This window comes from Eschrichtius robustus, chromosome 8, assembly GCF_028021215.1.
Source record: "Eschrichtius robustus isolate mEscRob2 chromosome 8, mEscRob2.pri, whole genome shotgun sequence".
In the NCBI taxonomy this organism is placed as follows: domain Eukaryota; kingdom Metazoa; phylum Chordata; class Mammalia; order Artiodactyla; family Eschrichtiidae; genus Eschrichtius; species Eschrichtius robustus.
The window spans coordinates 107,250,715-107,271,584 of record NC_090831.1 but is presented as its reverse complement, the minus strand read 5'-3'; the positions used below and the strand labels follow the sequence as shown (position 1 = coordinate 107,271,584).

Below are 20,870 nucleotides of genomic sequence, written 5' to 3'. Positions count from 1 at the left end.
ATACTCTAAATTCCAGTTGTCGTAGTAACATCTTCACGCTGCCCTGGTGCCTTTTATATATTTCGGCACTGATGGACCATCAGTTACCATGAGAACAGGAGTGGTTTCCAACACAGCGAATCTTGTGGTGCTTATCTTTGTGTCTTATAAAAAACAAAACCCTCGTCCACAGGGACAGCCTCAGCAGAGCTCAGGTCGTTTACCGATGGAAGGACGCCATCCTCAGTCAGTGGATCCTAGAAACCACTAGAGGTTCACTTTATTTGTTCTCTGAATTGTATTTTGAAGAAAAGGTGTGTGTGTGTTTTTTTTTTAAAGATTCAGTTCCTCTATTAATTATCACTCTTAAGTGAGTAGATTGGTTTTAAATGTATATTCCTACCCTCAGCCTTGAAGACAAATTTGTCACTCCCACCCCACAATTGTAATCATTCCCTGAGCCGTGCTTTGCTGTACTCCCCCACGCCCAACCCGGCGACCCATTGGTGAGCAGGCAGTGCCAACTGATATTGCAGCAAATTCCCTGCTATTTCAGACCCAAGGTCTGTGCATTTATCCTTTCTTTCATAGCTGAATGTTTGGAAAATGTAAGCCCTTTGAGTTCAAGGACATAACACATGACTCTTCAGAACTCTCTGCACAGTCCTATCTGTTAACTGATTTGACTTTAAGCTTTCTATTCTGATGTACAGAATTAAGTTTCAGCTGAGAATTTTAAGTCATTTCAGAGGATTTGTGTGTGGGTACAAACTTGAAGGGAGGAAGAAACCAACCCCACAGTCTGAATAGCAGGCTGTGTCAATGACACATTCTTTAATTAGTCCTATCGATATAACTAACTTGTATCCTGTGCTTACCACATGCTAGGCACACGGTGAAACACGTGACATGTATTATCTCATTTAATCCTCATAATACCCTATGATATAAATTCTGTTTTTAATCTTTCATTTAATGAATGAGAAAACAGAGCCACAGATATTAGACAACTTGACCCAAGTCACACACTAACTACCCAGTGGAGCTGGGATTTGATTACAAGCATCTTGCTCCACAACCCATGCACTCGGTCACCAAGCCAAGTAAATCTACGTTCTACAAAGACATCCTCAATCCAAGGCCAGCTGTACATCTGTGCAAACTCAGCAGTACAGAGACCCTGTTGTAACTGGTCATTCCCTGCGTTCCGTCTTTCTGTGTTACCACTTTGCCACTCCTGCCTGGGCAGAAGCAAACTAGGCTCCACTACAAGTGTGAGAATCATTGCACTGTGAATCAATTCCTGGTCTTCTGGGAAACAAGATGGCCCCTCAAAAACCAAGTCTCCATAAAAGGATTTCAATTTTTGACCCAATACTCCCACTCATGGGAATTTATTCTAAGAAAAGTATTCAAAACAAATCTATAGGGACTTCCCTGGCGGCCCAGTGGTTAAGACTCCACGCTCCCAATGCAGGGGACATGGGTTCGATCCTTGGTTGGAGAACTAAGATCCTGCAGGCCGTACGGTACAGCCAAAAAGAAAAAAAAAAAAGAAGAAGAAGAAGAAAAAAAAATAAGCCATTCATTTTGACCAGAGGCTGAAACCAGAAGGAGAACTTAAGCTGATCCATCAAACAAAGCAAAGCTGGGCAAAGACTTTCTTCTTCCCACCACTGCTCCCATAGTAACTCCTTCCCCTCTTTTCATTGTCTCTCAAGGTCAACAAGTAGCTACACCTTCACCTTCCATATCTGTACTGATTGGACAGTGGTTTCCATCTGTGTCCATGTGGTGGTAGTGTATACACACACACACACGGTCTGGCTATACTGTAGCAACATAGCAACAGGCTGCCGTCGTCACCTTGGTGAGTTCTTGGAGGTTGACTTCGGCGGTGTGGATGGAGCTCAGAAGAACAGAAGCCTACAGACTGCTGAAGAGTTCAAAGTGGAGGGTACAGGGAGACTGAGAAGAGACCAAATGGCTCTGGGCAGCTCAACTCCCACAGCCAAAGGGTGGACCCAGATGGGTAGACGGCGCTGTTTATAGCTCTCCTGCTGACCTATCTGTGGCAAGTACAATGGTGACTGTTGCCCCAGAAGCCAGGGACCAGGAGGCCCAAGAAGACGAGGTCTGAGGGACCCCCATGGGGGCAGCGGCCCTCAGTCTGCACTCTCCTTGTGCTGAGACTGCCTCGAGCCTGACCTCTCATTCACAGCGTCTCTGCCTCACTTATCATTAATGCACTTTACATCCTAAGCAGGGAGAGAAAACACAAGGTTGAAATATCTGGGGAAGGCTGTTCACAGAGCAACAGATCCAGGTGCAGATGAGCAGGCAGGAAGTGCAGACTCCAAACCAGGGAAGGCAAGAGGGGAGAGTTTTCTGAGGGAGGTGGTGGAGGTAGATGCAGGGTAAAGGGGAGGGTGGTCCCGTGGCAGGTAATGTGGTTCAGGGCCTGGAGAGCGAGCTGTGCAGGAGGACACAGAGAGCACCGTTCTCTCCATATCACAAGGAAAAGATGAGAAATAAGGCTGCTGGCAGAGTGAGTGAGCTGGGTGAGGGGGTGGTCCTGGAGGGGGATCATGCCTGCTCCCACCATGTCCAACTGGAAAGAGAAAGTCTTTTGTGGGAGGTCTGCCCTGCATACGCCCTCCCCTCTCACCTCTACCAGAGATCTACAACAAAAAGGGAAAATCCTTGATTTTTGTGTTTTTTTAAATTGTGGTAAAAATATGTAACATTTATCATTTTAACCATTTCTAAGTCTACATTTTAGTGGCATTAAACACATTCACGGGACTTCCCTGGTGGTCCAGCGGTTAGGACTCCAAGCTTCCACTTCAGGGACACCGGTTCGATCCCTGGTTGGGGAAATAAGATCCCGCAAGCTGGCGCGGATAAATAAATAAATAAATTAATTAATTAATTAATTAATTCACAGTGTTGAACAACCACCACCACTATCCATTAGAACTTCTTCATCAACTCCAACAGAAACTCCACACCCCTTAAACAACAGCATCCCATTCTGCCCTCCCCTCAGCCCCTGGTAACCCCTATTCTACATTCTATCTCTATAAATTTACCCATTCTAGATAACTCATGTGAGTGAATTATACAATATTTGTCCTTTTGTGTCTGGCTTCTTTCACTTAGCATAATGTCTTCAACATTCATCCACATTGCAGCATGTGTCAGAATTTCATTCCTTTTCCAGGCTAATAATCCGTTGTATGTATAGACCACATTTTGTTGATCCATTCATCTGTTGATGGACATCTGGGTTGTTTCCATCTTTTGGCTATTGTGAATAATGCTGCTATGAACATGGGTGTACAAGTATCTGTCTGGCTCCCTGCTTTCAATTCTTTAGGGTGTATACCTAGAAGTGGAATTGCTGGATCATATGGTAATTCTATGTTTAACTTTTTGAGGAACTGCCAAATTTTTCCACAGTGACTACACCATGCCTTGAGCTATTTAAATGAAAAATGAATCTATTCCAAAAGCCTCATGTCCTCTTGGCCTGGAAGCATGGTCTAACGTCCAGGTTCCGGAAGGCCACAGCCTCACTGGGCTGTGAAATGTGGGTGCCCCATCTTAACGACAGGGTCAATGGAGAACTGGTGGCATCCAGGAGAGGGTGACCAAGAGGGGTCTTGCCAAGTAAAAGTGGTTGATGGGAATTCCCTGGCAGTCCGGTGGTTAGGACTCCATGCTTTCACTGCTGAGGGCTTGGGTTCAGTCCCTGGTTGGGGAACTAAGATCCCCCAAGCCGCACAGCTTGGCCAAAAAAAAAAAAAAAAATAGTAAAAGTGATTGAAGGGACTGGGTGTTTGGCCTGGAGAAGAACAGGTGTTCCTCTACACAAGGAGCTGTCTCCAGGCGTGTGAAAGGCCGTGACATGGCAGAGTGGACAGGCCTTTCTGTAGCCATGGAGGGAGAAGGGGAGCCGGGAGAAACCCACCGGGAGACCGACTTTGGCTGAACACTGCTCTGAGGGCCGGAGCCCACCGTGGCAGCAGTGCCCACACCCTGGGCAGTGGTGGCAGGTGGGAGAGGGGATTCCTGGGATGGGTCATCACTAAGGCTCCATGAACTTGGGAGGCCAGGGAAGAAGACAGCACAGAGCAGTAACTCACACTTCCTGGGCTTCTTTCATTGTGGTGGTTCTGCCTTTGAACAAATGAGAAGGTTGAGCTGGGAGGATTTTTTCGCAATTGACAGAAATCTCACACTTTCCTTTTTACACAGGAAATCAGGAAGCACACAGTCTCGATACAAATGTAATTGCTGGATTATGGATTTTGCTTTGATAAATTTAAACAATCAAAATAAACTACTGAAGAAGAGTCATCTTATTTGAATGGTTTCTCTAGGAGCTGGAGGTGCAGAAGAAAATGGTATCAGAGATAAGAGTTTTGAGACTGAAAACCGCTTACTCGGGTATCCTCATGGCTTTGGACACCTCTATGGGTGGCTCAATAAATAAAACCTGAGCACACAGATGCAGCATCTTGAGGATGCATTTCTTCTTTAACCAGATTTGCAGGACCTCTTGTATCTCAGCCTTATTTCATTTTTAATTGTTTTCTGAGTCCTTTTTATGTCTTACAAAAGTAACATACTAATACAATAGTTACTAGTGCTGTCCAGCAAATATTTCTGGTTTTCCTCTGGGGCGTGTTGGGCATTGCGATTCCCCACTCCCTTAAAGGTAGGTGTGGCCATGTGACTTGCTTTGACCAATGAAATGAGAGAAGCAACCTGGGTCACTTCAAGGTGGGAACTTTAAGGGCCTGTGTGCAATTTCCACTTCTTTCTTTCCTTGCCCGGCAGCCTGCAACACTCCACGTGGTGGTGGCTGCGTAAGCCTGGGTCCATGAGTGAAGATGATGAGAACAGGCCCCCAGCTTACCCTCAATGGACACGGAGCCTGAAGGAGAAAGAAACGTTTGGGACAGCCCTCCATGAACTGCAGCCTTAATAAGAAATAAACCTTTGTGTTTTTTTTGTTTTTTTTTTTTTAACGTGATGATCCATTTATTTATTTATTTAATTTATTTATTTCTGGCTCTGTTGGGTCTTCGTTTCTGTGCGAGGGCCTTCTCCAGTTATGGCAAGTGGGAGCCACTCTTCATCGCGGTGCGTGGGCCTCTCTCACTATCAAGGCCTCTCTTGTTGCGGAGCACAAGCTCCAGACGCACAGGCTCAGCAACTGTGGCTCACGGGCCCAGCTGCCCCGCGGCATGTGGGATCTTCCCAGACCAGGGCTCAAACCCGTGTCCCCTGCATTGGCAGGCAGACTCTCAACCACTGCGCCACCAAGGAAGCCCACCTTTGTTGTTTTAAGCCACTGAGACCTGGAGTTTGTTACCATAGCATAATTAGCTTGTTAGAAAAATCCTTCAACAAATATTTATGTGCCAAGGTGCTGTCAGTACAGCTGGGACCAAGAAAGCCATCAATAAGCCACCAAGCCCCGCTTATCAGAGAGCCATTTCCTAGCAGTGAAGATAACCATTAAATAATGAACTGTACAATTCACCATTCAATTGTAAAAGTGTGGAGAAGCACAGGGCCCTGAAGAGTGTGTACAGCAAATGATCTAATTTGGCGCGGGGTGGGTCAGGGATACTTCTCTTGGAGGATATAAGGCTGGGATCTAAAGGCTGACAGGAGTTACCTGGGCGAAAGGGAGAGCAGTGTTCCAGGCAGAGGGAAAGCAGGAGCAAAATCCCTGAGGCAGAAGGGAGCTTGAGCAGCAGGGATGCCGAGAACAGGCCAGAGAATTGCTGGGAGGCAGGGAGGCAGGGGCCTGACCACGCAGGGGCTTTGGGTCACGGTGGGAAGTTTGGTCGTATCCCACGAGAGACGGGGTAGCCACGGGAATGTTCGTAGCAGAAGAATAATGTGAGCTTAACTGTATTTTTAAAGAGCAGCGGCTAACACGGGATTTGTGGGTGGTAAGAAATGTCAGGCGGGGAGAAAATCAGTCCCTAGTTGGCCCTGACCCACAAGACAAAACACGGACTTAGCCCCCAAACCCAGCAGCGGTGGCTCTACCTGCAAGTGGGCCCAGCCGCCAGGAGCCTCAGGCCACTGCAGTGACCCTGTTGCAAGCAGGCGGCGTCTCGGGCTGTCGCGGCTGAGGGACACACGCTGCATCCTCCCACCACCAGGGGGCGATGAGGAGACGAGGGCTACAGCCTGTCGGGCGGGGCGCAGACCGGGATTCTGACACCAGCAGACTTCGGTTTGTGCGCCACGGAAGCCCCCGTCCCTCCCTTCTACATTTACTCTCATCTCCTATTTGGTATATCTCCTGAGACCAAGAGGACCCCTTGTCCAACAGATCGTGGTCCGTGTTCCCATTCCCCATCCTCTCTGACATCTCTGCAGCGTGCAGCCCCACAGACTCCCTTTCTTCCAGGTTTCCTCTCCCTTCTCGTTCTCCGACTCCATCTGTAACAGTTCCTCTTCTTCCTTCTGCTGCTAAATCAAAGGAGGCGGTCCGCAAGGTTCCCAGCTCGCTGCTCCTTTCTTACCTCCGCACTATCCTGACAAGCTCTCGGTCGCAACCACGCGCTTGCACTGAAGTTGCAAACGTCTAAACCTACACCTCTGGCCAGCCGCTCTCTTCTGAGCCCTGGTCCCCAAATCCCGAGTGCCTGCAGGGCATCTCCCTGAGTTTTCCACGCCACCTCACGTCCCCAGGGAGGTGGTCTGATTCACCTAGCTCATGTTTTACAGCCAGGTGACCAACCCTGGTGCAATCACGGAGGGTGGGAGGTAGTGGGTGGGAAGGGGGCGAAAGAGGTAGAGAGTACAGCCAACGTGGGGAGGCAAGGGGAGAACCAACATACAAATAGAGACGACAGGAAGAGGAGAAGTAAAACAGATATAGAAGTACAGGCAGAGCTAGAAGGAGAGCCAGGAGCGACAGTGTCAAAGAAGCCCAGACAGAAGAGTCTTGAGAAGAAGGGAGTGGACGCAAACAGGCTTTGGCAATTACCAAATTCCATCCATTCAAAGGCACTTTCCCCACCCCACCCCACATTTGAACAGAGTGTGTCATACAACTGGCGGCATTTCATTGTTAATTGGTGGTGAGTCTCCCACCCCCCCGCTGCCGCCTCGTTCTTAGTTGTACAGAAAATGATAGTATGGTTTGCAATCCTTGGAATTTTAGAATTAATGGAACAATGACATTTATCAAGCAATTTCGCTGGAGCAGTGGAGGCAGAAGTCTGAATGTAATGGGTTGAAAAGAGGACATTCCACAAAACAACTGGGTCTAGGGAATTCCCTGGTGGTGCAGTGGTTGAGAGTCCACCTGCCAAGGCAGGGGACACCGGTTCGAGCCCTGGTCCGGGAAGATCCCACATGCCACGGAGCAACTAAGCCCGTGCACCACAACTACTGAGCCCCTGTGCCACAACTACTGAGCCTACGCTCTAGAGCCCCCAAGCCACAACTACTGAAACCCAAGTGCCTAGAGCCCATGCTCCACATCAAGAGAAGCCACCGCAATGAGAGGCCCGTGCACCGCAACCATGAGTAGCCCCCGCTCGCCGCAACTAGAGAAAGCCCACGCACAGCAACGAAGACCCAACGCAGCCAAAAAAAAAAAAAAAAGGGGGAACATCGAGGAGTTCCGTGGCCTAGTGGTTAGGATTCCAGGCTTTCACTGTCATGGCCTGGGTTCAGTCCCTGGTTGAGGGACTAAGATCCTGCAAGCGGAGCAGAGCGGCCAAAAAAAAAAAAAAAAAGTCAATGTCATAAAAGACCCACCTCCACCCCCATGAAAGGGAGGAAACTGTTTTAGATTAACAGAGACTACAGAGACACGATAGCTAAACACAATATGTGATCCTTGATTAGATCACTGATCAAAAACTAATCCAGCTAACTGGGATAATTAGGAAAAAACGAAGACGGACTGTATTGATGTCAATTTCTTGACCATGAAAATCCTATTGTTGTTATAAATGAGAATGTCCTTGTTCTCAGGAGCTAAAGTATTTAGTAATGAAGGATAATGATGTATGCAACTTACTTTAAAATAGTTCAGGAAAGAAAAGTGTATGTATATATGTATGTATATATACACTTTTACGTATTTTAACATTTTGCCACATTTGCTAGGCATGTAAAATACACACAGATGCATATATACTACATATACATTATATGTATATGCTGCTTTATGTAGAGATCCACAACTTAACAGTTTGCCACATTTACTTACTCTGATTATCTGTATATAAGAAATATATATGTAGATATACATATGTTTACATGTATGTATTTGTATTATATATATATACACTTATTATATGTGTATACACACACACACACGACAAAATGTTAGTTCCTAAATCTAGATCAATCGTTCTCAACTGGGGATGAATTTGTCTCCCAGATTTGACGATGTCTGGAGACGTTTGTGTCTGTCTCAGTTGCAGGGGTGCTACCAGCATCTGGTAGGCAGAGACCAGGGATGCTGCTAAACATCCCACAATGCACAGGACAGGCTCCCACAACAACGAATTATCCAGCAGCCCAAAGTGTGAATAGTGCCATGGTTGAGAACCCTGGTCTAGGTAAAGGGCCTGGGTGTCACTGCACTTTCTTTCAACCTTTTGGTAAGCTTGCAATTTAAAAAAATACAAAGTTGATGTGAAAAAAAAAAAGCGAGAGAGGAAGAATATGTGACAGAAAGGTAAGGAAGTGAAGAAAAAAGTGTAAGCAGATTCTTTCCAGGATCTTGTCTATAAAGGGATGGATTACAGCTGGAGGGAAAGAAAGAAGGCACTCCTGTCCACCACACTGCCAGTCCCGCCATGAAGAGTCACCCTACATGTCCTGCTTATAGCACCTGACCAGCAGACCTGCACCATCCTCAGGCACAGAGGTCAGACAAGTGGGAGACCCCAACCCCTGACAGCTCATCCACTGGCTACTACCACAGAGACTGGTCTATGGTAAGACGAGGTGGGTCTCTGATTCTCTCACCTGTAAAGACCCCAAAAACGAGGCACTTAGGAAGCTGACGCTTGGAGGAAGCACAGAGACCACGGGGTAGAGCTGGAGTCACAGGGCTCACGACAAGCTGAGGTTGTAGAAAAACAGAAACCTAGAGTAAGCAGAACTTAAGAAGCTGAGAAAAGATGTGTGCAGCATGGGAGGGTTGGGGGACAGAGGTCAGCAGCTGGTAGAATGACTACAGCGGCGCAGGAGTGAGATCACCGCCAGCTGCTGAGCTCCCTGACTCCGACCTGAATCCTGGCCCCCGAGGGTCCCGCTGGACCCGCAGGTTCTCATCTCATGTCTCCCTGCTCTCTGTGCTCTTGTTCAGTTCCTGTGACCTGTCATGCTCCCCCCGTGCCTTTGCAGAGGCTCTGCCCCCTGCCTAATTTAGTCCTAGTTAACGCCTTCCTAGGACAGATCCAGGTTTTGTGGCACCCTCTTTAAGAAAAAATAACAGCCAGAATACAAGATCAATAGGGCTTCACCAGCTCCCCCTGACACCACCTCTTCCAGTCTCAACTCTAGCATCACTTCCTTGGTAACATCTACTTGCCCTCTCTCCCTCCTCCACTAGGTCAAATCCCTCCATATGTAATTCTGTGCTGTCCAACCCAGTGGTCACTGATTACATGAGGCTATTTAAATTTAAATGAATTACAAGTAAATCAAATAAAATATCCAGCTCTTTAGTCTGCACTGGCCATATTTCCCATGCTCAAGAGCCAGGTGGCCATAGTGTTGGACAGAACGAATATAGGACATTCCCATCGTTGCAGAAAATTCTGTCTGACAGTGCTGGTCCACATTGTCATAGCACTAACCAGTGACTATTCACCCCCGTCCACCTCAAGGCTGAGGCCCATCACACGTCTGCTGGCCTGATTGCTGTCACTCCAGTGCCTGGCACATAGCAGTTCCTCCATAAACATTCATTAAATGATTTGATGACTGTGCCATTCTTACCGTTACAGGCATCTCCTTTCAAACCCCGTTTCCAGACTATGGTGAGCCCCCATCTCTGCTTTTTAAGGTGGGGGAGCCCTTCCTTTTCTAGGCTGAGGGAAAGGAACTGGCAGAGAGGGAGAGCATGAAAGTACAGGAGAAAGACCTGTCCTAAAACAAAAACACACACTCTCCTACATATGGAGATATATTCATATCACCACGTAAGAAAAAGCCCAAGAATATACCAAATATGCCAAAATGTTGGTAGAGCTTATCTCCAGATGGGTTAATTGGGGTGAATCTCATTACCTTCTTTGTGACATTTGTTTTTCCAGAGTGTTCCCTGTGTACGTTATTAAAGGGATAATTAAGTAAACTCTACACCCAAAACTGGAAGGGAAGGGATTCAGAAACCTAGTGGAAGTAAGTCCAAACATGCAGTCTTCCCCAAGGACTATGTGAGGGTAGACAGAAGGTTGAAGGGAACTATTCAGCTCTGAGAGCCTCTGATTCCCCATGAAGGGGAAGAGGAGGTGAAGGATGAGGCTGGATAAGTGGCTGGGACTAGAGCTGTGGTCTCCCTTCTAGCCCTGAGTCTAGTGCCTGCCAGATGGGGCTGCTGAAAACACGTTGTTGAAGGATGAAACGAAGAATAAAAAGAGGATGGAGAAAAGGCCACTGTCCTGGGCACCTGTTCTGGCAACTGGTACCCACCCTCACCTCCTTATCTCCCAGGCTTTTTGGACCTTTGCTAGCTAGCTGTCATCAACTTGTTAAAATGAGATATAATTCACATACCACAGAATTCACTATTTTAAAGTGTACAATTCAGTGGTTTTTAGTATATTCACAATGTTGTGCAACCATCACCACTGTCAATTCCAGAACACTTTCATCACCCCAAAGAGGAACCCCTACCCATTAGCAGTCACTTCCTATTTCCCTCTCCCCCTGGCAATCATTTATCTACTTTCTGACTCTATGGATTTGCCTATTTGGGACAGTTCACATGGAAAGAATTACACGAGATGTGGCCTTTTGTGTCTGGCATATCTCACTTAACACAAGGATTTCAAGGTTCGTCCATGTTGAAGCAGGTATCAGAATGTCATTCCTTTTATTTTTTATTTTTTAAAATATTTATTTATTTATTTGGTTGCACTGGGTCTTAGTTGTGGCTCCCTGGCTCCTTAGTTGCGGCTCAACGGCTCCTTAGTTGCAGCACGCAGGCTCCTTAGTCGTACCATGTGAATTCTTAGCTGTGGCACGCGTGTGGGATCTAGTTCCCTGACGGGATCAAACCCGGGCGCCCTGCATTGGGAGCACGGAGTCTTAACCAGTGTGCCACCAGGGAAGTCTGTCATTCCTTTTAATGGCCAAGTAACGTTCCACTGTATGGACAGACCACATTTTGTCTAGCCATTGTTAATGGACATTTGGGTTGTTTTCACTTTGGGGCTATGATGACTAATGCTGCTATGAATGTTTATATACAAGTTTTTGTGTGAATGTATATTTTCAATTCTCTTGGGCATATACGTAGGAGTGGAATTGCTGGGTATATGGTTGATAGTAACTCTACTTATAACATTTTAAGGAACTGCCTAACTGTTTTCTACAGCAGCTGCACCATTTTACATTTCCATCAGAAACGAACATGGGTCACATTTTCTCCACATCCTCGCATACACTTGATATTGTCCTTTTTTTTAATTGTCATCAATTTTGCAAGGGGCACTGCCATTCTAAAAAGTGCCCTCTCTCGGGAATTCCCTGGCGGTCCAGAGGTTAGGATTCTGGGCTTTGACTGCACAGAGGGCCCAGGTTCAATCCCTGGCCGGGGAGCTAAGATTCCCGCAAGCTGCGTGGCTCTTGGTCCTCTCTCCACAGGCGTTGCCAAGTCCTCCTTCCTGCTCTGGGGACATTGTGCTTGTCCCTGTAGTCACCGTTCATGGGGCGCTGCCTCCTCCTCCCACACTTGAGCAGAGCCTTCCTCACAGCAAGGACGCTTCCTCCACAGAGCACGTGTGGCCTGTGTGTGGACTTTCCCATCACGGCTCCTTTCACACGCTCCCCTTTGAATCCTCATCCACAGGAAGGATCAGGATCCTGGCCGATCTGAGTTTGGCGAAATAAAAATAGCAGCGTTCAAGGACCTATTTTATCATCAGAGGTGCTCCAGGTGTCCTAGGAGGGCAGTCCCACCCTCCTCTTAATCATCTTCATCAACTGTATGATGCTTTATCGAAGTTGAAATAGAAATGTAGCTGCTGTCACAATGGAACCTGGGCATCAGCCCCCTTCACCAGGTTGGGAGCACCTGAAGGGTAGGAACCCTGTCTTATCCTCCTAATGCCAAGCATAGGAGATACTCAATAAAGTGTAAAAATGAGATAATTTTGTTGAAGAAAGTTTTAAATGGAATATTTCACCAAAAAAATTGAATTTCTCTTGAAGTAAAACGTGCCACAACTTTTATATGGCTTGCGTGTGATAGTTCATGTCATACACTCACTATACCACCACCATAGCTATTTAATCCAAAATTCCTAATGGCTTCTCAGAACCCCAGCGTTGCAATGAGGACAACACTAAATAGCCTTTAGCCACTCTACTATAACCTGGGTGGAGACCCCGAGTGCACAGCGCCCCATCCAATCAGGTCAGTACTTCTTCTGTTCCAACGCTTACAGTCCTTTCTGTTCATCATTTAACCATCTCAAAAGAAGAAGGCATTGCCACCTCCAGATGATCTCCTAAGCCTGTAAAATCTGCTGACTGGCATGTCTGTCCTCCCCTCAGCGATGTTATCCTGCTGTGGACAAGATCAGAAGGCAGCAATGCAGATGCCACCTCCTCAACCTTCCCATAAACATAACTGCTCAGACACAAGCTCCTGAACCCAGCCAGGTGAGGCAGAGGAGGGCCTTAGACATCCTACACGTTCAGAGATTCGTCAAGTCTTTCAGCATCTGGTGTGGCAGCATGAACTAGAGCAGTATCTCCAAGGGTCTGGTCCAGCAGCAGCGCAACCTGGGAGTTTGCCGGAAACACAAATTCTTGAACCCCGCTCTTCCTACTGGGTAGGGCCCAGCAATCTGCGCTTTCAGGAGTCCTCATGTGACCACGGTGCACACCCAGGTTTGAGAAGGACTGGACTAGAGTTGGTGTGTCCACAAACAGAAACCGCTCGGATCCAGCCCAGCAATCTCAGCAGAGTGGGAAGGTGGCCCTGTTTCCCAGGCCTGTAGACAGAACAGAAGAGGTCCCTTCAGGTTAAGAGGAGGACCAGGTTTCACCTGAGCTGAGCCAGGGCTCCTCTGGCAACCAGCCAAGGGCTCACATTGACTCTACACGGACGGTACAGCTAGACAAGTGTCATCCCCAGCAAACTCATGTGGGTTCCAAGCACCTCGCTTCTCTGGTACAAAGATTCACAGGATTGCCTTTTTTCTCTGATATTTATAAAATCCTGAGTCCTGGGTTGCAGACTTCCTTAGCAAGCTTCATGAACGTTTGAGATCCTCACAAGGCAGCCTGTGACATCGTTATAAGTAATTCAAACAAACTAGATCGTCTCTGGACTGGTGCTGCCTAGAGGAATCAGCTTCAAGCTCAGAATTGTGAATGGAGACAACAGTGCAGGTGTCAGCGCCAGGGGAGGTGGCAAGATGTGCCAGGAAGACAGAGCAGGAGGCAGGGATGGGAGGCTATGTGATTTAGAGATGGTGCTTACACTTAAAAATGCCTTTCCTTCCAAGTTTCACATTTGGGGCCAAGCAGAACCAACTGCAGTTTTCTCTTTTAAGTGTCTCCACACAGGCTGGGGAGATCCCAGAATATCATCAGCAGAATGCCCAAGGAAAGCTTCCCTGGTGGCGCAGTGGTTAAGAACCTGCCTGCCAACGCAGGGGACACAGGTTCGAGCCCTGGTCCAGGAAGATCCCACAGGCCGCGGAGCAACTAAGCCCGTGTGCCACAACTACTGAGGCCGCATGCCACAAATACTGAAGCCTGTGCGCCTGGAGCCCATGCTCCGCAACAAGAGAAACCACTGCAATGAGAAGCCCGTGCACCACAACGAAGAGTAGCCCCCGCTTGGCACAACTAGAGAAAGCCCGCGCGCAGCAACGAAGACCCAACGCAGCCAAAAATAAATAAAATAAAATAAATTTATAAAAAAAAAAAAGAATGCTTAAGGTACATTTCTAGCACCAACTCCAAAACTCAGAGTCAGCCAAGTTTAAAAGAAAGGCTGCAGAAGGTGGGAAGATGTAAATGTGTAGAAAAAGACGAAGAAGAGTCAGGTGAAAGAGAAAGGAGAGAGGGACGGGGGCTGATTGGCCCCCTTCTCCCCGTGCTCCAACCACTGACGCTGTCAGCTCATTTGAGCCGCTGTTCCTGCACACTAGCAGGTTCAGAGCAGGACTGACAACCCTGGTCTCTACCGCTGTCTGTGGCTAATTCGAATCAGACAAGAGTCAGACCTCTGAGAAGAAAATTATAAAAACAAAATATTTATTATTTTTCCAGAAAAAGATGAGGAAAGGAAACTGTGCCCAAAAGAGGGACACATAAGCAAATTCTGTGCTTTTTGCCATGTCTTCTCTAAATAACAGACCCCCTTTGGTAAAAGAAAACAACTCATGCAAGCTAGAACTGCCTTTGGAGAGCGAGGTTTAATTCTGACCCAGACTTATAATAATTTTTTACAGTCCTATCAATTCCACCACCATGTGGGAATTACTCGGACTTTTTTTCCCCCTCTTAACTACTGAAAAACCAAAGTGGCTCACCATACCCGGGTTTAGCTGAGGAAGTAAAATGCATTTAGCATTAACTACCACTGAAAAGCACACTTAGCTTGCATCTCAAATTGTCTTCAGTAAAGTCTATTTTGCTTGCAACAGTGGTATTATCCTGATTTCTCTTCCCCAAGTTCTGTCCTCTGTAGTAGAGAGAAGCTGGGAAACGCTCTGGCTTAAGTCTTGTTTTCCCCCTTCTTTGACTTGGTAGCGCCTGGCCAGCGGAAGCCGCGCAGGTGCAGGCAGCCGGCGACGTTGTGGACGATGTAGTAGAGGTTCAGCATCGCGGCGGGGCTGAAGATGTCCACTTCCGGTTTCTTCTGCTTTTTCCCATGGGACTTGCCTCGGCCTTTTCTTTTCCCTTTACCTGGCTTTCAAAGACAGGTATATATACGGGGCAAAAATTAGTTTTTATAACATTGACATTATATAATTTTCAACATTTCCTACCGAGCTTAAGAAAAAAAATTCCTAAAAGGAAAAAACTGTGACAACAACAAAAACTTGCATGGAGTGGGAAGAGAAGTCATATGCAGTCTCATTCAACAAATGCCTATCAAGACCCCCAGTTTAAAAGAGATCCAACCTGATTCAAGCGCCCAGAGACTGGGAGAGCAAGGCGGAGAAACTGAGGTACGACCCAACACCTAGACATTGTGGGCTGTGTCATTCAACGAGAGGGTGAACTATAATGAGGTGACCCAGGGCGAGGAGAGAAGGCGAAGGGACAGAGGGCTCCGAGGGGAATCAGTGTACGGGGAAGGAAAGGCTGGTGCCAAGAGTAATTCTCATGGTTCACGGCTCCCCAACTCTCACACACCTCCCCAAAGGAGACACTCTTTTAGCAGAGAAGCAGCATTCTCCTGTTTCTTTTCTTTCAAAAACAAAACAAAACAAAACAAAAACTAAACCCCCCACCGCCAAGAAAACGAAAAAAAAAAAAGACCCAACCTAATGCAACTAATGTGTGGACTCTGCATTTTGATTAGAACAAACAAGCCATAAAAAGACTTTTTTTAGGCAATTGAGGACATTTGACAATATCGAGTAATTGTTAATTCTATTAGGTCTGACAATGGCATTGGGTCATGGAAGAAAATGTTCCCACATTTCAGAGATGCACATTAAAATCTGTAGGAATGAAATGAAAGAAGGCCTGAGATTTGCTTTAGAATACTGCACCTTCCTCCTCCCCCCTCCCCCCTCCCCCCCAAGTAAAGTATAGATGAAGCAAAGGTGGCAAAATGCTTATAATTTCTGAATCTGAGATACGGCTATATAGGGATTCATTTTAGTATTCTATTTTTGTGCATGTTTGGAAATTTTCCTAATAAAAATTAAATTAAAACAGATAATTAGGATCAAATACATATTTTGGCATTTGTTATGCGAGAGTCTCTACCTTATTAAACAGTCACGAGGATTAAGTGAGACACGAACATAAGGCACTTAGCCAGTGTCTGACACGAAGAAAGCACTCAGTGAAGGATGTTGCCATCACCTTTATCACTGCTAATCCTCAGAGCTGTGTTTCAAGGGAGGGAGGTATCATTTCCGTCTTAAAAATGGAAATGCAGAGGCTCCGCAAGGTCACAGTGCAAACCAGCATCCACCAGGCTCGGGGGCTGTGCTCTGGCCACAAGCACACTGCCAGGTTAATGCCCTCCCGGCAAAGGAATGGCTACCATCCTAACCTGGGAATAAACTATCTCCAAAGTTTTGCTAGAGCTGCACAAAGCTGAATGGAATTCTCTATGTCCTATGACCCACCCATACAGAAAATAAATGATGGGAATGCATTATTGAAAAAGTGTCTCTTCTAGGCAAGGGAAAGGAGGAGTGTATAAGTTATCAAGAGTGCCTGCAAGGGCTAAATGTTTGTGTAAAATAGATGTCCTGTTCATAGCATCTCACTTTAAAAATATCCCAAGTTAAACAAAGAGAAACATAGTCAATGTGTCAAAAACACTAAAATACATTTTGTGAAATGAAATGGAGGACATTCCTAGATACAAAACCCAGAAATGAAGATGAGATATATCTTGCAACACAGTGGCCCAGCTTCTGTGAGGAAATCCAAATGAAGAGAAACAATATGGAGTCCCATATGATAACTGCATCTCCTGATAAAGCATCACCTTGGGGTGTGGGATGTGCACTGCCATAAGCTCTTAAAGATTTTGAGTCTTGCCTTCCTTTCTGATTTTATACTTTTTTGCATGTCAAACATGCTTGACTTACCTGGAATAAGTGCCCCCAAAAATGTATGTGTTTTAATCTCTAAAATGGTTTGAGAACTAAGATTCACACCAAAGTTTGACATTTTTATTCAAATTTCTCTTTTTTTTGTAGATGATTCTAAAATTCATATGGAAATGCAAAGAACTCTGAAAAAGAAGAACAAATTTGAAGGACTAATACTACCTTATTTCTAGAATTATTATAAAGTTTCAGGATGCAGACAGTATGGTATTGGTATTAAGATTAATAGACTAAAGAGTCCAGAAATAGATCAACACATACACAAACAATTGATTCAACTGATTTTCAACAAAAGTGCCAAAGCAATTCAGCAGAACAAGGATAATCTTTTCAATAAATGGTGCTGGAACAATGAATATCCGTTTGCAAAAAAATGAACTTCGATCCATATTTGCACCATATGCAAAAATTAACTCAAATGGCTCATAGACCTAAATATAAAACCCAAAACTATAAAACTTATAGAAGAAAATATAGAAAAAAACCTGTGTGGCCTTGGGTTAGGCAAAGATTTCCTGGGTATGATATCCAAATTGATGTCTGTGAAAGAACAAATTGATAAATTCAACATCAAAATTAAAACTTGTGCTCTTCAAAAGATATAGTTAGGAGAATGATAAACAAAGCCACAGATTGGGAGAAAATATCTGCAAATCATAAGTCTTGAATGTGGTGATGGCTTAATGAGTGTATGCCTATGCCAAACTGAAACTGTACATTTTAAATATGCACAATCTATTGTACATCAATTATACCTCAATAAGTCTGTTAGGAAATTATTGTAAGGGAGTGAAATTTTTCAGTTTCTGAGCTGGTTGGGTTGGTTGAATACAACTCCATGGCTCTTGACTATTCCTGGGCTCAGAACACAGAGCTCCTGACTTAAAACTCTCCAAACTCCTTAATGAAGACCATTCCTTCTTTCTAGTTCCCAAACTCGCCAAGCTCTTCCCTGATCCCTCCTCTTCCTGCAGATCTTCACAGAGGGCATAATTTGTTTCTTGTCTTTGTGCTAGCCTCTGCTCAAATACCACCTCTTCAGAAAAACCTCTCAGACATCATGCCTCTATTCGATCTATAGTTAGGGTGACCATATAATTTATTGCCCAAAACAAGACACTTCAACAAGCATTAACTGGCACTGTCCCAGGCAAAGGGGGAGGAGGTACAGATGGCCTCTTAAAAACCCTCCCAGGGCTTCCCTGGTGGCGCAGTGGTTAAGAATCCGCCTGCCAATGCAGGGACACGGGTTCAAGCCCTGGTCTGGGAAGATCCCACATGCCACAGAGCAACCAAACCCGTGCGCCACAACTACTGAAGCCTGTGCACCCTAGAGCCCGTGCTCCGCAACAAGAGAAGCCACCGCAATGAGAAGCCTGCACACCGCAACGAAGAGTAGCCCCCGCTCGCTGCAACTAGAGAGAGCCCGCGCGCAGCAACAAAGACCCAATGCAGCCAAAAATAAATAAATTTAAAACAAAACAAAAAAATCCCTCCCAGCAGTGTCACTTTCTATCTCCTTACCCTAAGCACTCACTATTTAATAATATTTTTTTGTTTGTGTATTTATTGTATGTTTCCCTAACCAGAGGTTTTGTCTGTGAGTTCACTGAACTTTCAGGACCTAGAACAATGTCTGGCATATTGTAGGGATGAATAAAATATGCTGAGTGAATAAAATGCAACTCAGGGAAAGCAAATGTAGATTTCTCCTTCTCTGGATTTTAAGATGCCGCCTTCATTCATTCAACAAATTTTTAACAAATACTTCCTGTACATGAGGCCTCAAGTTAGATGGAGAGCAAAGCAGATCTGGGCTCCCGCCCTCAAGAAACTTACAGTCCAGTGATGGGGAAAATCACAAACACATTTAGTCACCAACTATGCTGTGAAGGAAGCCCAGGGTACATGGCATTATGATGACATGGGATGGGCAGGGAGTGACCTCGTCTGGGACGTGAAGGAAGAAGGATTCCTGAAGAATGGCCTATGGGCTGAGGGGTAGGGAATTCCCAGGCAGAGCAAACAACCTTTCAAGTCAAAGGGACCAAAAAAGAAAAGGTCAATGTGACTGCCCTGTAAGCAACAACCATGGGGGCAGTGAGAGGAGTTGAGGCTGGAAAAGTAGGCAGCATACAGCTCTGGCCTGTAGGCCTTGCAAGCTAAGGTTTGACCTTTATCCAAGGAGCAGTGAGAAGCCATCAGCTTAAATGGCTTTACTTATTAAACCATTCTGCTTCAGTTTCCTGGCCTCTGAAAGAAAATGGCAGTGTCAACCACGTGAAGTAACCAGGGAATAGCTCTCAATTTAAATCAAGAGATATTTATTTAGTGCTTTTACACACAACACACTGGAAGAAACACAGGTTTACCAAACACATTTCTATACTACAGTCTAATGGGGGTGAGGAGTAAGACTTTCCAAGAAACAGGCAAAGCACAGTAAGTGAGGTGCAGAAGGCTGTGGGTGCCTAGGAAGCAACAGGGGAGCAGGAGGTATTTCAGAGGTGGGTCCGTCTTTAAGTAGATTGATCATTCGAGGTGGGGAAGGTGCAGAAGACTTCCAGAAGAATGTGGGTCTATGTGGGATGTCGTTTTGTTTTTGTTTTTTAAAGCAGAGAAGAATATGGTAGATAAAGCTCAAGAGGTTGAGGCCCCCTTACCAAGGGCTCCCAGCGCCAAGCTCAAGCAGAGCAGTGCCTAGTTCAGCAGACAGTGGAAGTCCCTGAGGACCTGGTCACAGCCATTATGGGATGATCAAACTGGCAGGGAAGGACAGAGGAGATGGACAGCCCCTGAACAGTGATAGGGGGCTACTGCCAGAACCAGGCAGGTGGTAGTAAGGAGGGTCTGACCAACAGTGGCAGGCAGGTCACAAGAGACTGGATGAGGACTTGGGAAAAGGAATGCTTTCGAGTTTGCGGCCAGGAGAATGAACGTGCCATTGGGAAGTGCAGAGATGGTAGTGGTTAAAAGAGCTGGATTTTGAACACAGTTTGAAAAGGCTCTCTGATGGAGGGATCCAGCAGGAAGTTGGAAATGAAGGTTTGGCGTCAGCGAGGTTTGGTTTAAGATGTAGCTCTGTCAGCCAACGACTTGGGGTTCAGATGGAAGTAAGGATGTTGCAAGATTTCCTGGGCATAAACCCAAGAACTCCCTGCACAAAAGGTCTCCTTCCAAAGCCTTTCCTCAAACTGAGGTTGGAAAGAAAAATCACTCTCTACAGCGGGCACTCCGAGTCCCACCAAGGCTCATTTTCTAATTCCGTAATCCACCGCGAGGAATCCCACCTGGGACCCTAGCGGGGGCAGCAGAAGCTAGATGCCTGGCCAGTCGCCGTTGGCACATACTGGCGCCCTGGGCATTTTCTGGGTGTGAAAATTGCTCAACAGAACCAAGGGACTGCAGCCAACCAACTCACACACACACACACAAAGGGCTCAGCCTGATTCTGCGGTTGCTGTCCCCTTCGGCGGGCGCAGACCACCTAGCAAACCCCTCTCCCACCTCATCTTGACCCAAAGCGTTCAGATCACTGGATTGGACACCACCAACAACGCGAGGAGATAAAGGCACCAATCTCGTGGCGAGGGCAAATCTTAGTAAAGCGTGCCTCTACGAGGCAAACGGTATTAAACTAATTTAACAAGAGCCTGGGAACCTCTTACACTTAAATAAGACGTGTATTACCATGGTAATGATTTCTCAGTTGAGCCGGTGAGTGTGGCATGGGTTCCTAATCCTGAAAGATACCCCAGTTCTCCGCGTCGCTTGGGGGCGGCGCCCCCGCGCCCATTCCTGCGGCTCACGGGACTGCCACCTCCGCTCTCGCCCCCGAAC

General features: G+C 46.3%; 1 protein-coding gene across 1 annotated transcript; it reads right to left on the bottom strand.

The window, feature by feature from the left end:
* Positions 1 to 14,542: 14,542 nt before the first annotated feature.
* SMKR1 (small lysine rich protein 1) lies at positions 14,543 to 20,856 on the bottom strand. Its single transcript, XM_068550146.1, has 2 exons — positions 20,721 to 20,856; positions 14,543 to 15,139 (listed from the first exon to the last, which is right to left on the bottom strand). Exons 1-2 carry the CDS (start codon positions 20,721 to 20,723, stop codon positions 14,945 to 14,947), a joined length of 198 nt encoding a protein of 65 aa, XP_068406247.1. The 5' UTR covers positions 20,724 to 20,856; the 3' UTR covers positions 14,543 to 14,944.
* Between the last annotated feature and the right edge of the window lie 14 nt (positions 20,857 to 20,870).